The following is a 15,388-nucleotide window of genomic DNA, read 5'->3' as shown; positions in this document are numbered from 1 at the left end:
CAAGACAGAGATATTCTTTTGTCTGAGCTCTGGCATCATAGGAGTGCGTGGGGTCAGAGTGTACTAATCGGCCTTAAAGATTACAGCTCCTCTTATAACAAAAGAGTGGAGTCAAACAAAATATTGCTAGTGAGGATTTGTCGTTGGCTGCGATGCTCCAGTTGCATTGTATAATCTTTTTAATATGTTGAAAGGCAGTATTTACTCAGGTGCAGAATACCACTCTTGCAGGATCGTCCATGACCTTGGCAGGATAATTCATCACTAAGTGCCTTCTGTAGAGCCATTTGTGTAATGATTCTGGTGTAGCCTTTTTGATGGAATCTGTTGGCAAAAAATGCACAAAAAAATTACTTAAAAAATATCAAAGATTGGTGGTAGAATTAGTGCACAGAAAGTGGTTTGATGGGGGTAAAATTAAATTGGCCAGCTACAAAGATTTCCCAAATTAAGACATGGGCTCAGGATGACCGGATGTCAAAATTCCAAGTTGAAAAACTAAAACGTGCATGTCCCAAATGTGGCTTTTTACCCCCACAACCTCTGATGGATGATATCACTTTACTTAGGGATTTTATTGCAGCATCACACAGCAAGCTGGCTGCTTCAAAAAATGTATTTTCTTTTTTTGTTATGTATTTTTAATACTAAAAGACAGTTATCTATATACAATGCAAAGCTCTAACTGTCCTTGCTTCCATACTCTCACACAAACTAGCCTACGTACATGCACACTAACATGCTTACACACACACCAACATACAACCCTAATTTTGCTGACTCAGGAGAGGCAGTCCACCAGCCCGTGACAGCACTCTCTCTGCTTTCCTGTACTTGGGAGATGTTGCTGAACACATATATGGATGTTTTGAAGTCCCATATACCAGGAGCTGTAAATGTATACCTAATGTACAATTTGTGTGAAAAGAAACACAAAATAAATTACTACCACAAAGTTTGACAAAGGCTGGTAGAAAATTAGTGCAAGGAAAGTGTTGAAATACCTTAGGGTGTCTAGTTTTCAAAAATACATGGTTTGATCGGGGTAAATTGAATTGGTCGGCTTTAAAGATGTCCCAAATAGAACATGGGGACTGGATTACCAGATTTGAAAAAAAGAATGGTTTGGAAATGCTATTTGTGTTTGATGCCCTATAACTTGGAAAAACATTGGGTATTTCTAAACTTTTTAAGCATTTTTTTTCGTTAGCTTTTATAGATGAGTAAAATATTTTCCAAATAAAAGTGATTTTTTCAAATTCATCATATTTTTATTATTTTGTTTATATGAAATTACATGATGTGATAAAAATAATGGTCTTGTCGTAAAAAACAAAATATAGCTTGTATGGGTACACTAAACAACAAAATTACACAAGTCTCGGTCAGGAAGGGTACAAAAAATAAAACAACCCAGTCCTTAAGGGGTTAAAATATGAAATGTAATTTAGTTACAATAAAACTATTTTGAGTTTGCTATTCTTAAGACGCATCATGAACCATACCTCACAAAAAAGAAACCTCAAAAGGCCTACAATCAAGAATTGTTGATTTGCATAAAGCTGGAAAGAGTTACAAAGCAATCTCAAAAGGTTTACTGATTCATCAGTTCACAGTTAAACAGTGTCTATAAATGGAGCCGATTTAGAAGTACTAGAAGTAGGCGCACAGCCAAGATGCACAACGCAGAATGCTAAATGAGGAAGGAGGCATTGGAAATGGTCAACATCTCTGTTCATGAGCCTACAATATGCAAAATGTTGAACAGGCATGGAGTCCATTAAAGGACAACACAGAGGAAGCTGATCTCCCCCCAAAAAAAACATTGCTGCAAGCCTGCAGTTTGCCAAAGAGGATCTTGACACTCCACAACGCCACTGGGAAAATATTTTGTGTACTAAGGTTGAATTGTTGTTCAGGAAGAACATGCAGCACTACGTATGGCATAAAAGGGCATAAAAATGATGAAAACATCATCCCACCGATGAAGTACAGTTGAAGGTGCATCATGGTTTGCTGTCTTTGGGCCTAGACAGCTTGCCATCCTTGAGGGGACAATTAATTTTTCATACAGGATAATATCAGGGTGGCTGTCCCCCAGCTGAAACTCGGTAGATGTAATGCAATGCAGCAAGACAATGACCCTAAACACCAAAGTAAATCTACTACAGAATGTCTTTAAAAAAAGAAATGCTGTAGAATTACCTGAAGAAAGCACTTCACGCCAGACAGTCTAAGAATATGGCTTAGCTTAAAAATGTATGCAAGGAATTCCTCCTGAATGGTGTGCAGCTCTGATCTGCAGCTACTGGAAGTGCATGTTTGAGGTTATTCCTGCCAAAGAAGGTTCGACCAGTTATTACATCCAAGGGTTCACTTACTTTTTCCACCAGCACTGTGAATGTTTAATTGGTGTCTTCCCAAGATGTTGATGCAGTAGAAGCTCATTGGTGTTGGCAGAGACACTGCCCAAGGCCTACCCCGTGGCAGCACCCGCAGCTGTCCCCTCCATAGACGCCATCCTCATTACAGAGCACTGGGAAATTACATCATATTTGGATCTCTGTGTCTAAAGGCGTGTAGTACCTATTAATATAGTCTACGGAGGCTGTGCCAGCCATAATGTAAATGGGATGGTTGAGGGGGCTATTGAGCAGCAGCAAACTGAAGGGCCTAATTGACCTGGGTCAGAATACATTGTTGTTGGCCCTTCATTATGTGTAGTGAAGGCAAGGAGTTGAAACAACTCTCCCATCAGCGCTCCTTTTAGATATAGAATAGATCCCTTTGTCTCACACCATACCAGATTTAATATGCTCAATGGTGAACGTGGCAATGATCAAAAAGATTTTTGGGGGAAGTTGAGGAAGGCAGGAAATTTTGTATGATTATGTTTTTGTGTTGGAAACAGTGGTATTATGGCTTTGTTGCTGTGCACATAAGTTTTTTGTTTTTTTTCCTGTTCAAGTCTCTTTTATTCATAATAGTACAATGAGGTAAAGTCACGATTGTACAACAAAGTACATTCAGAAGTGTATCACAGACATATCCAGATAAAACATATCAAGATGTGTATGTATATGTCATGTAAAGTGTGTGCAGTACTTTACCACATAATGATTACATGGTGACATTCTGTGCACATAAGTTAAGTAAATAAAAATCCTAAAGTCAATACATTGTCTTTATTTTCCCTGGGCATTTTATAATTTTACATAATTGTATTTTTTATATTACTAGTATTTTAGTAATTTGTAAGTGTCAAAATTGTGCTAAAGCAATAATATCTCAAAAAGCTGATCAATGGCAGCAGCATTTTAGGTTATGTTATCCACTCCTATTATTTTACTAGGTGATTCCTTTTCTGAAGAATTTGAAGATCGATACCTAGATACTAAAGTCACCGGGCAGACATTTCGTTATTCCGCCCTCTCACAGTCTACGACAATTCCTCCAGAAACTCCTACAAGACACACACCCAAACGGCTTGAGTTTGTCTACTTGGTAAGTGTTCCATACTTCAAAGCGTTGGTAATACCAAAGCTTGCTGTTTTGATTGAATTTTAAATGTGTCATGTCTCATGAGTGGCTTGTTTTGTGTCAGTTATATTATTAGGTGGATCTTTTTTTTTAGTTGACAATAAGTGTTTAAACCATTTACTAGATGTCCATAACTAATATGTTATGTCTTGCCAGCCGGCCAACAGAAGGGTGAGTGAAGATGAGACAACCACAGTAGGAGTCAGGCCACGGGAGACATGTCTGAGTTTACCAACTACACCCGACAAGCAAGTGGCCTGGATTAAAGCATTCCCTTTTCCTATCCCAGAGGAGAGACGATGGCACCAGTCTAACTCTATCCAGACCAATATTGTGCCCATTAATGTATCAGGTACATGGTAGAACATAATTTCATAAATATCTGCTTGTGTAATGTTATAGTATGTGGTCTATAGTACTGTAGGTGGATAAGAGAAAAATATACATATTCTGCTAACAAACACGTATGACAGAAAAACACCAATGTTTATAGGTTATGGAAGTAATTAGATATGTTGAAAACCAAGTATATTCCGTTCATGCTACCAGTTCATAATCACCTTTTAAACATAGGTATCTCCTCTGATTCCCACTCATAGAATAGCTCTCTCCAGGATCTCATATCTGTCAAACCATTCCTTCTCTGTCAGCTTCTCTGGCAAGACATCTTCACCTCTTCCACTTTTCTGTTGGTGTCCTCTAAGGATCAGTCCTTGACCCTCTACTGTTCTCTCTTTACACTTCGTCTCTTTGAAAAAAGAATCAACTCATTTGGCTTCCGGTATGATCCATATGCAGATGATACTCAAATCTACCTGTCTCCTACTGAGTTCTCATCTTCTTTCATGTCTAGTATTACCAACTATTTGTCTCCTATTTCTTTATGGGATGTCACACTACCTGAAATGTAATCTACCTAAAACGGAACTCAGTATCTTCCCTCCTTCCATTAACACCACTATCTCTCCCCACTAACCATGCGCTATGCCTCAGAGTCATCTTCAACTCAAACCTCTCCTTCATCCCTCACATTCAGTCCCTTGCCAGATCCTGCCACCTGCACCTAAAAAATTCCTCCTGCCCATTCCTCACCCAAGAAGCCACAATAACCGTCATCTGGTTGATATTTCTCGACTCTCTCCTCTGCAATCTATCCAAAATGCTGCTGCTAGGCTTATCTTCCTTACACAAAGCTCTTCTTTTGCAACGTACATTTGCTTCATACATAAATAATATGTACCTTTTGTACAGATATGGTCAACCTGTGATAACTGAATGAGGATAACTTCAATTTTTCATTTCAACAGTTAACAATACAATTAAAAGAGTACCAAGATCAAAGCTGTAACACTATATATTAAAAAAGTCCAGACTGTTTTGCCTTATTGTCCTCACTCTTTCTGTTGCAGGCGAAGTGTTTGATAAACATGCAACTTCCCGCCACTCCTTATTTAATACTGAGACTGCAGTAAACCCCAAAACAACCTTGAGACGCAGAAGGACCATTATTGGTTTCTCCCATCAACCACAACAGGACCATGGAGAAAGCAAGGCATGCTCAACAGAGTCAAACACAAAACAAGGAGGAGCATCAGCAGCAGTTCCAGCAAAAACAGGTTAATAAAAGTACAAAACTTAATTTTGTCTTGTACTCAGACAACTCAGGCTCAGAATTTGCAGGTTCGTTAAAAACAAAATAGAATTACATAATTGCCAACAGTCTCAAACTGGTTTGGATAATGCCTAGTGTCTCATTGTACTATCACCTATTGATTACATGAATTTGTAAAAGGGGCAATGTTTAGATGGATTGTAGACATGACCTGGGAACAGCCAAACATACTAGAAATATGTTGGCCTCTCAGGACACCTGGGAGCAAATCAGGATTATTGATAAATATGTTTGTATATAATATATGGATTAAGATAGCATGCTTGTATTACATATTGCATATATGATTATTTACAGAGAACTTAGATGTTATACAGTAAGTAATTTTATCTATAGCTATTCCTCATGCCTTTGCAAGTCCCATTATTTAGTAAAGTGAAAAACTATGCTATGACTAGAGTAGAAAACGATAGTTTTAATTTTACATGGGATTATTCTCCATTATCATTGTTTAATGTTAACCCAATTATAAATTATAATTATTAAGCAAACCAGAGTTGGGGTGGGTTAAATGTGTGTTTATTATACGTATACATTCTTTTAATTGTTTAATAGGTAATGGTGTGACATGCAGTGAACAGCCCCCTGTCACAGAAGAGCAACCTTCAAAACCCGAGAGTTCTCATGGAAGGCACCCAGGTGGTAGAGCAGCTACTCCACATCCTCAACAACTGCCTTTAAGAAAGACCTTCAGTGACCTTGGCCATATTTTGCAAAACCCTAGCGACGGTGACAGTACAGGTGTGATGTATGCTAATGCATCATGCAATGGAGCAAAGGACTCTGGCAGTCTTACCCAGGGATGCTCATTCAACTATATGACCCCATCTAGCCCAGTGAAAAGCCAGCCTAGTGAAACTATGAAATGTTCTACGTTATCAATGGCATCTCCTGGAATTTCTAAAGGCGGGGGCTCTTACAAACTTAGAAAAGAGAATGTGACAAGGAGCAATGGAAACACTGTATGTACTACCCTCCCAAGCCCTTCTGTTAATCATGCAAAGGATGTTGAATCCAAGGGTAATTTCCATCCCGTCCAACCAGGTATTAGTAATTCTTCTACCATGCCAATATTGTCTGGGGAATGCACATTTCGTGAAAGGTCACTTTCTATGCCAACAGACTCAGGTTCGTTGTCCTCAGTGGATATAGCTTACACAGAGAACAGGAGAGGTAGTGGTGATTATGCCTTGAACTATCCTAGTGGGAGCTCAGAGGAGAGTACCAGTACAGAGAATGTATCTGTAGTTGCTGAGCAAGATAACCAGGAAAGAAGGAGGTCACGTAGTATTTCCTTGAGGAAGCCAAAGAAAAAGCCATCACCTCCAGCACGCAGTGTTTCTTTGATCAAAGATGGCAGCACCCAGAAATTACAGCCCGCATCCACTATGCCTAAAGACCAGAGACCCAAAAGTCTTTGCATTGCCTTTGACAGCCAGGGGCATAGTTACATTCAGTCAGCCATTCAAGGTACGGCAACTATGCCAACAGCAAAAAGCATGTTTTTTTCACAAAGCTGGGATCACAGTAACTACAAATCTAATGATTTATACAAGACGTTATCTGCATCTACCATGGCAACAGGAAACACTGTGATTGAGTACACAAAGACACAAGGAAGTTCAGAGTCATTAACATCCAATTCGAGGGCTACAACTCCCTCCCAAGTCTCTACAGGGCCAGACTCAAAGATCTCATCACCTGGAAAACCTCTTGCTTTGATGTCTCCTTCCAGTGGTTACTCTAGTCAGTCAGAGACTCCAACTGCAGTCCCAACATCATTGATTCTTGGGCACTCTCCTTACCAAAGTAATAGGGTGAGGCCAATTGTTCCTGAAAGAAAGTCATCTTTGCCAGCTGTTTCACCCATCGACAGAAGTCCTAAGGTGCGGCAACCATTCGACGTACCATTAACACCACCTACACACCTTGACTTAACTTGTGTGAGAAAATCTTCAAAGGGAAAAGTGAAAACCAGTAGAAATCATTCTGAGTCAACATTTGGCACTAAGTTAAATCAAAAGACTAGTCCTGTGCAGCCCATAATGCCAATGGTGACACAATCAGATTTGAGATCCATCCGGCTTCGCTCAGTAAGCAAATCAGAGCCAGAGGATAACTTGGATGGTATAGATCCTATTGATGAACTTGTTGATGAAGCTTTCCCTTTGCCAGATAAAAAGGTAAAGCCTCCTGTTGCAGAGAAACCTCCAATGTCCAGAAGACCCATAAATCTTGCTTACAGATCCTCTGCTGTAACACCAGAATCTCCTGTGATGTCTCCGAATTCCCCTGGAGAATATGTCAGAGACCAGTCATCTCCTCAGGATGCATACATGGTCATTGGGACAATCAGACACAAAAAGAGCTATGAAGCAGAAACTCGTGTGGAGACACCACCTTCTATAGAACCCTCACCTCCTTCTGAAGGCTATTTGTATGCAGTCCCCTTAGGGGATATGAGCTTTTCCCAGAGTAGTGCTGAAGAGGAAGAACTGATAAAAGGAAAGCACATACCAGAAAGAATCACCATACAAAGCCTAGCTTATGCAGATAAAAAAAAGGTAAAGGTTCCACCGCCTATTCCTAAAAAACCCAGTGTGTTACACTTGCCAGTTCCTAGTCCACCTCCAACAAGTCAAGCAACATGTACTAACTCTGAGCAGAGGTTGTCTCCAAGCCTTGTGATCACTCTTGATGCTGGAGCAAAATCCTATCCTGACATTATTGAATTCAAGAAATATGATGCAGGAGGAACTATTTCTGCTGCACAACCAGATCTTGTATCTGTCGAGAGTTTGGCAGGTAAGCAAAACTTGTAGAAAAATGTAGAAATATCAGTCCAGTACCATTGCTACATTACAACAAATGCCTATACAGGCACCATATGCCCTTGTTGCAGTCCATAAATTAGATTAACATTTTTTTTTTAATATAAAAAAAAAGTTATGGCTTTGGTCCTTAATCTTTCTCTGTATCTGTGTAAAAACAGGAGAATTAAAAATGAAAAGTCATTGGTAAATTATAAATAGATTTGCATTGAACACATCCTCGTAAAATGTTTATTCAAACTATATATGCATTTTAATGTGGTTAAATGTATGTAGCATTAGGCTCCAACTATGATACTGAAGCTCTTTTAAGATGTAAACCTCTAGGCTAATGCATAAATTAAGAAACCCAATCCTCTGTGGTTTGCGTATATAAAGGAATATAGTCATATTCACCACAGCCTTGTGTCTGATCTTAATCACTTTTGAAAATACCCAGTAATATTTACTTTATAGGTAAATATTTTTTAATACAATGATTTCTGATGCTTTGCACCATACAATAAAACTAAAATCTCTCCTGGCTATCAGCAATTATTTCTACCTGCATTGATTAGTGCACAAGGAGGAGAGCTATACGTTGTATATGATAAATGCACAGGGCAAAGAACGCCCCAACCAATGTTTTTAGTCCTAGGGATATATTTTTTCTTAAGACTGATATTACTGTTTTAATAAAGCAAAACAAACTAACTACTACTACAAATACATTTAGCTCTTCTTATAAATCATACTATTGATAGCAAATATGCCGAACGGATACTAGGATCTAAAAAGAATTTCTTTAAGAAAGAAAAAAAATCTTTAAGAATGGCCTCTTACCAATGCCTTAACACCTTCACAACCAATGGCATACCAGGTATGTAACAAAATGATCGTATAGGACCTATAATGTTCCTTGTAAGCCATTGGTCTAAATTATTCCTACATTGCATTGCTCTATAACCTAAGCACTCTCTCTACAGTACAGCTGATCCCCTTCCACGTGATCGCTTCTACATGTATAGTTAACATCAGATGACAAAGACACTGCCTTTGTCTCTGTTCTCTGCCTCTCTCCTCACCTTGATCATGAGTTGGAGCGAGACAGAGAACTGTAATAAACCAATGCTTCCCTGGTCCCAAGACCCAGGTTTATAAAAATACATTTTTATTTTTTACTTTGACCATTTTTTAAGATACATAATTGTTTGAGTTAGTGAGGTGGTGGTTAGTTAATGAGGGAATTTGTTAGATATAAATAGAGTTAGGTATTGGGTTAAAAAATAAAATAAAAACCCTAAGAATAAACCATAAAATAGAGAAATGTAAAATAAAGGAAAATGATACGGGCATATAGGGTGGTTTCCAAATCAGGGCATGTCAATGAATATATTTTTGGTACTTTTTCCTGTTTGTAATAGTATATGTACTTTATAAACATAAGTGAGAACAAGTAGTTTTTGTTTTTTGGTTTTTTTTTTTTAAAGAAAAGCATAGTTAAAAACAAAAGCTCTTATCCTGTAGTATAAAATAGCTCTGGTCCTTAAGGGGTTTCCATTTAACTTACATAAAATATACACCTTGGAATGGAATACAATAAACACACTTAAGTGAGCCACCAGGTTTATTTACTGATATGCATTTCTGCAATCACTCCATTAGTGTTTTTCAGTTATTCTTTTTATACTGTAGGCACTTTAGCAGATACATCAGAAAATCGGTGTGTATCAAGGAAAACAGCAGAGTCTATTATCGAAGATGATGATGAAGTGTTTGTGAGTTCCCGTACTACTGAAGACTTATTTACAGTCATACACAGGTATGTGTAGATAAATATTGAATTAACCGCCAGACTCGTGCAGATTCCTATGAATTTTAATATTTAACGAAATTTGCACGTTTAGTTAATACTTAGATATTAGAAAATGAGGTGGGTCCCCAACAAATGAAAACCTTTATCTTATTGCTCTCCGCTTCTCTTCTCCTTCTTCATCTTTTTTGTCTCAGGCGATCTGCTGCGTTACCTTGGCCTCCTGGAGCACTCCTGCATCAGGGCAGAGGCTCAGCGCACACCACTGGGACAACCTATTGGCCAGAATAATACAGAAAAATCCACAGAGAAAGAAAAGTGCAGAAATGCTTCTCTTTCTTCACAGATCTGTCTGCATTATTCTGCCCTCTGGAGCACTCTCTGCGTCAGAGTGGAGCCTTGCCAAGTGCTATATGGACAACATCTCCCCGATTTTAGGAATGGGGGAGTGGCTCTGCCCTGATGCGGGAGGCCAGAGTAATTCAGCGAATCACTGGAGAAAAAAAGAAGGGGAGAACACATAAGTAGAAGAACAAGAAGCTGAGCTGTAGAGAGACAGGAGCAATTTGCAAAGAAAGAAGGGAAACACAGAGAAAGTGTGGGTGAGAGAGCGTGAGTGAGTAACAAGGAATTTTGTTTCCAAATGTAAAAAGTCCTCAGAACTTCTACGAACTGGAAGGGCAGGAAACAAAATTCATTGTCCGAAACGGAGTGGACAAAAAATGAAAAATGTATCCGAATTATTTTTGGTCCATGTGCACAAGTCTATCAACTTCTAATCAGAAATCCATTTTTCCATGAAGTAGCAGATGTGCAGGTGCAAAAATGTATAGTGAGTATTTAATAAAGTTGCTTGAATAATGCTTGAGCTGTACAAATATATATATTTGTTACTTGTTTTCCAGGTCCAAAAGAAAATTATTAGGATGGAAAGACTCTGGAGACTCATTTGGAAGTAGGCAAAGTTCAGTATCACCTATTAAAAATTCATCTGGCTCCACAAATAGCGACTTTTCAACTGGCACCCTGAGTACCATTCGGACATCCAGCAAAAATGAGGACTTTAAAGCTCTTCTCCAGAGAAAAGGCAGCAAGAGTAGCCTGGGATCTCGCCCCTCAGCTGCTGAACTTCTGAAGACTACCAACCCTCTCGCAAGAAGAGTCATGAATGAGTTTGCTCCAGAAATTGAGAAAAGTAGCAATTCCAAAACTTTACCATGAAGTACACAAAAGTGAATCAATTGATGAAACAAAATAACTGAAAAATAATTATATAAAAAAGGTGATTTGTTGAACATGCATTTCAGTTAATCTCCAGACTGATCCTTTTTAACTTTGAATTTTAACTGGTGGATTTCAGTGTATAAAGCATCTAAAGGCTTCATTATTGGTTTCCTGAATACATAATGAAGAGTGGGTTTCTTTTGAAACACAATCACAGACTGTTTGAGACAGGCACATGTGCTTCCTGCTTTAGTTAACATTATACCCAAACTAAATAATGAATGGTCTTTGAAGTCAAATTGTGCCAAACACAGACTGAAATATAGTAAGTGTATTACAAAACAGGATCTCGTTCAAAATATATCTACTGGAATGTACAGGATCTTCTGCATGTAACCCAAAATATGTTTCACAATGGTATTAAGCTTTGCATTTTGATTATATATTTTGTGCTCCATTATTCATTTTACTGCTTTAAAGATGAGGGTGTTAAGGGAAAATATTGAGCTTAGAATACAGCTCTGTCTGTGACTAGGCAAATGGAGACTGAATTTTGAATATACGACATATAGGACTGTCTTTCTATTGCACTAAATCCACTATTCAATTTTAATTTGTTGACCAATATAAAGATTATATTAGTGTCCTAAGGCAACCCTGGGGTGTCAGTGTGACTAACTCAGTATTGCATTATAAAAACTGCTGCAGTCATGTACACATCATTTGACTGTCTATTTCTATGATTATTTTTAAAACATTTAATATCTCAGAAGGATTCACTATTTAATTTCACATTCCACAAAACATCATCATGATTTGGTTGAACTTTTAACAGTTTGAATTTAATGCATTCACCTATTTATTTATCTACCTTTCTTTCTACATCGATGGAGGTGCGAAACATTGGTGCACAACATTTCTAGCACTTACCAAGCCTTGCGTGGAAACTGTTACCCATATGATTAAATTGTATATTTGTAGCTAATACAATCTTTTTTTTGAGAATCCTTGTTTATTAAAGCCTGTCACATGCCAATGAACTAGAACTGAACGGAAGCCATTACTAGAAGTTATGTGTTAACATGTTGATAATTGGTTATCTGTAACTTGACAATCAGGGGCTGGAGGAACAGCAGTAGTGGCTTTTTGATAAAGAAACGTGTTCTGAGTATTTTCCTGAGGATCCCAGGCTTTTCACTAAACAAAAATTTATAAAATGACCGCACACACCTTTGTGGTATATTCAAAGTGCATCCTAGATACTATTGCTGCAACATTATAGCAGTGTTGTTGTGGTCAATGAGCAAACAAATCACTAGCATTATTACCTTAGGTACATTACACTAACGAATAGACAGATACTGAAACATCACAAACTAAGAAGAGATACTAAAATCTGCTGATGGTGGCACAGAAGAACATATTTTAACAGTGGACAAAGCGCTAGAAGAATTGAATGCCTATTGTCTATTTTTGTTTTGCTTTACCTCCTACTCCATTTTCACATATTGTGAGACTGCATAGACATATACTGTATAGGTATAATGTATATATGTTAATTTTGTATTACATATATGTATGTATTCCACCATGTATAAGGTGCCAGTATTCTAAGCCATATTTCTCAAGGCAAAATTTAGAAATTTCTGGACAAAGTGAGGTTTAAACCATGTTTGTGATGTTCTGGTCACCATGGTAATTGATTTATAGAAGTTGGACACAGATTTGCACCAGTTTTGCCTTAGTAAATATGACCATAGTGCTCATTAAACAAAGTTTGCTCATTTCATGTGACAAGTAGCCTCCTCCTATCAGTACACATACCTGGGAACGTTTTAAATGAGCCGACTCCGAGACTCTTTAAATATTAACCTTTTAATAGCCTACTATGTACATTCTACGTAGCGACTCATTAAATGTGTTTCTGAAATGGCTCTAATACCGGTCCTCATGGAAACCGTGGCTTGTTATTAACTAAAGATAGACATAATTAATATGCATCAAAGCAGGGATATCACCCATAACATACTGAAAGCTAAAGCACCAAATCAGCTCCAGACAGTATGACCCTGAGAATCTGTCCCTTCAAAACTCAGAGACTTCGGGTCAGCCACACCACTGTAAAAATGACCCTGCACTCGTTCCTGATAAATACCAGCCATTCTACATTCTAGTAATCCACATCTTTGTACATTAATGTATTTTATAAATAGAAAATATAAATATATATATTCCTCGATGTTGTACTTTAATTATTGGACATGCTGATTTCTGTTTACAGTGTAACCATCGGAGTCTTGAGCTATGATGATGATGATTTCAATTCGCTAATTTTCATTGTTTTCGATACAAAAGGCTTTCTTTTGATGGATCATGGCCAAATCTTTTGTTACAGAGGATCTATTGCATATTTTCAATTGTCTCTTTCCAGTTATTAACTGAATTTGTGTACAGTTTGCAATGTATTGATCCGTATTGCTTTTTATTTTGCATAAAAGTAATAAAAATGTATCAGTTTACTAAATATGAATGTGTTTACTGGGTTCAACATTGTGAGCTTTTGCATGCAACTGATTCTTCACATTTGTAAGTAGGATATTCCTTGATGGTATTTACCTATTTTTTTTAGACCTGCTAAGAAACAGATGATTGCTATTATGTCCTGAAACCATAGAATTCAAAGAGTGTGTACTTCTACACAACTGTATTTATAAATCTATTTACACAGATTCAGAAGGTCCAAAAGGTACATAATTACAAATGTAAAAACAGTTCGTAGTTTTACTAGTATTACTATTTCTTCAGTAAATTTGGTAAAGGGGGTACCTTCATTGGCTGACATAATTGATTGCAAGCTTTCAAGCTGTCTAGCTGTCTCGAAAGCTTGCAATCCATTATATGTCAGTTAGCCAATAGAGGTATCATCTTCAACAAATTTACTTTCTCTCTTTCTATGGCTGACATGTCACAACTCTATACCTATTCCTTCAGTCACAGACAGAAACTTGTGTGATGACTTAGGGACGTCACACAATATATTTATGAAAAAATATACTGTATGTATTTTTACCATACTAACAGGGAGATATGAAGGTCCATAAATTACAGAAAAAGGATATTTTCTTACTTAAGCCTTTTGATTATCATGTTGTTCAATACAAAGGCTCTCTTAAAGATGGAGATATTTCCAATATTCAGCTTTATATTTCCACTTTACTGGGTACACGTTAATCTTTTTGTTCAGCATGGAGTGGGAGGCAAATGGAACATTTTGATAGAGCTGTCACCATAATTACAGTGAGAAGTATTCCTCCTACGCTTATGCACATTAGACCATAGGAAAAGACGGTTGTACATTTACTTACATTGTTTGTATAGTTAAAAACTAGAATTTTGTAGCGCTGGAATTACAGTCTAGTTAACAACCTTCTAGGGCACTGCTTCATGAGATGCAAATATGCATATTTCTGATCAAACATCCTAACACGCACAAAACTCAAATAAGGACCCTAGAACCAGTTAGACTTGCATGCTGGAAATGGAAAACTTGCACAAGAAGGGGAACTCATTTCCAGCTCTTACCCTCGGGATGCCCGCGTTTGGCTTGTTACCGCTAGATAAGTCGGGGCAAACTGTTATTTAAAACAGATGGGATTTCCAAGGGGCAACAATACAAGACTAAAACATTTTCAGTTAGTTTTTATGATTATAGGCCTATTTAAGCAGGGCCCTCTCCACCTTTCGTTTTACTATGTCCAAATTGTTATGTGATGCAGTAATTGTTATTTGCACTGTAGAATTTAATGTTGCTATATTACTCCAGCCATCAGCTATACTTAAACGCATGATTGCCGAGTGGTCCCTTACAAAGTACTTTTAACATGCATTCTTCATTGGTGAGGGTATATGGCAGGGGTGTCCAAGTTTTTTCTGCAGTGGGCCACTTCATCAGAATTGTATACGTGCGAGGGCTGCACTCATTTTTCACTGAGAAAATATGGCCTTTAATAAGATATGCAGATTAAAATAAAGTAAATGACAAAACCTTTAGTTTTCTCTCACTGATTTCTGGGCCTACAAATTCAGGATTCTGGATAAGTAAAAATAAAATAGTTCTATTTATTTTAGGGATGCACTAAAATGAAAATTCTGGACCAAAACCAAAAATTCAGGGTTCGCTTAGCCGAAACTGAAAATGACCCCCACACACACTTTTAATAAAAGTAAGTTACACACCAAAATTGTACAAAAAAATTATATATTATGATTGTTAACAGCAATCTCAGGCATACCCAGATTCCAGCATGTACTGGTTGGCTGGGCATTGTA

At 37.6% G+C, this 15,388-nt stretch overlaps 1 protein-coding gene across 1 annotated transcript in view; it reads left to right on the top strand.

Moving 5' to 3' along the window:
* LOC149276100 (NHS-like protein 2) overlaps positions 1-11,056 on the top strand; it is a 72,825-nt gene extending 61,769 nt beyond the window's left edge. The window contains exons 3-8 of the mRNA XM_089503908.1: positions 3,353-3,504; positions 3,697-3,892; positions 4,950-5,156; positions 5,768-8,017; positions 9,718-9,844; positions 10,741-11,056. Coding sequence (XP_089360034.1) covers positions 3,353-3,504; positions 3,697-3,892; positions 4,950-5,156; positions 5,768-8,017; positions 9,718-9,844; positions 10,741-11,056 — 3,248 coding nt within the window. The remainder of the gene's footprint in view (positions 1-3,352; positions 3,505-3,696; positions 3,893-4,949; positions 5,157-5,767; positions 8,018-9,717; positions 9,845-10,740) is intronic.
* Positions 11,057-15,388: the final 4,332 nt, after the last annotated feature.

Source organism: Sceloporus occidentalis, unplaced genomic scaffold (genome assembly GCF_023333645.1).
Source record: "Sceloporus occidentalis isolate IW3139 unplaced genomic scaffold, rSceOcc1.0.p SCAF_247, whole genome shotgun sequence".
NCBI lineage: Eukaryota > Metazoa > Chordata > Lepidosauria > Squamata > Phrynosomatidae > Sceloporus > Sceloporus occidentalis.
The sequence above is the reverse complement of the archived record's forward strand: the minus strand, read 5'-3'. Positions and strand labels throughout refer to the sequence as shown.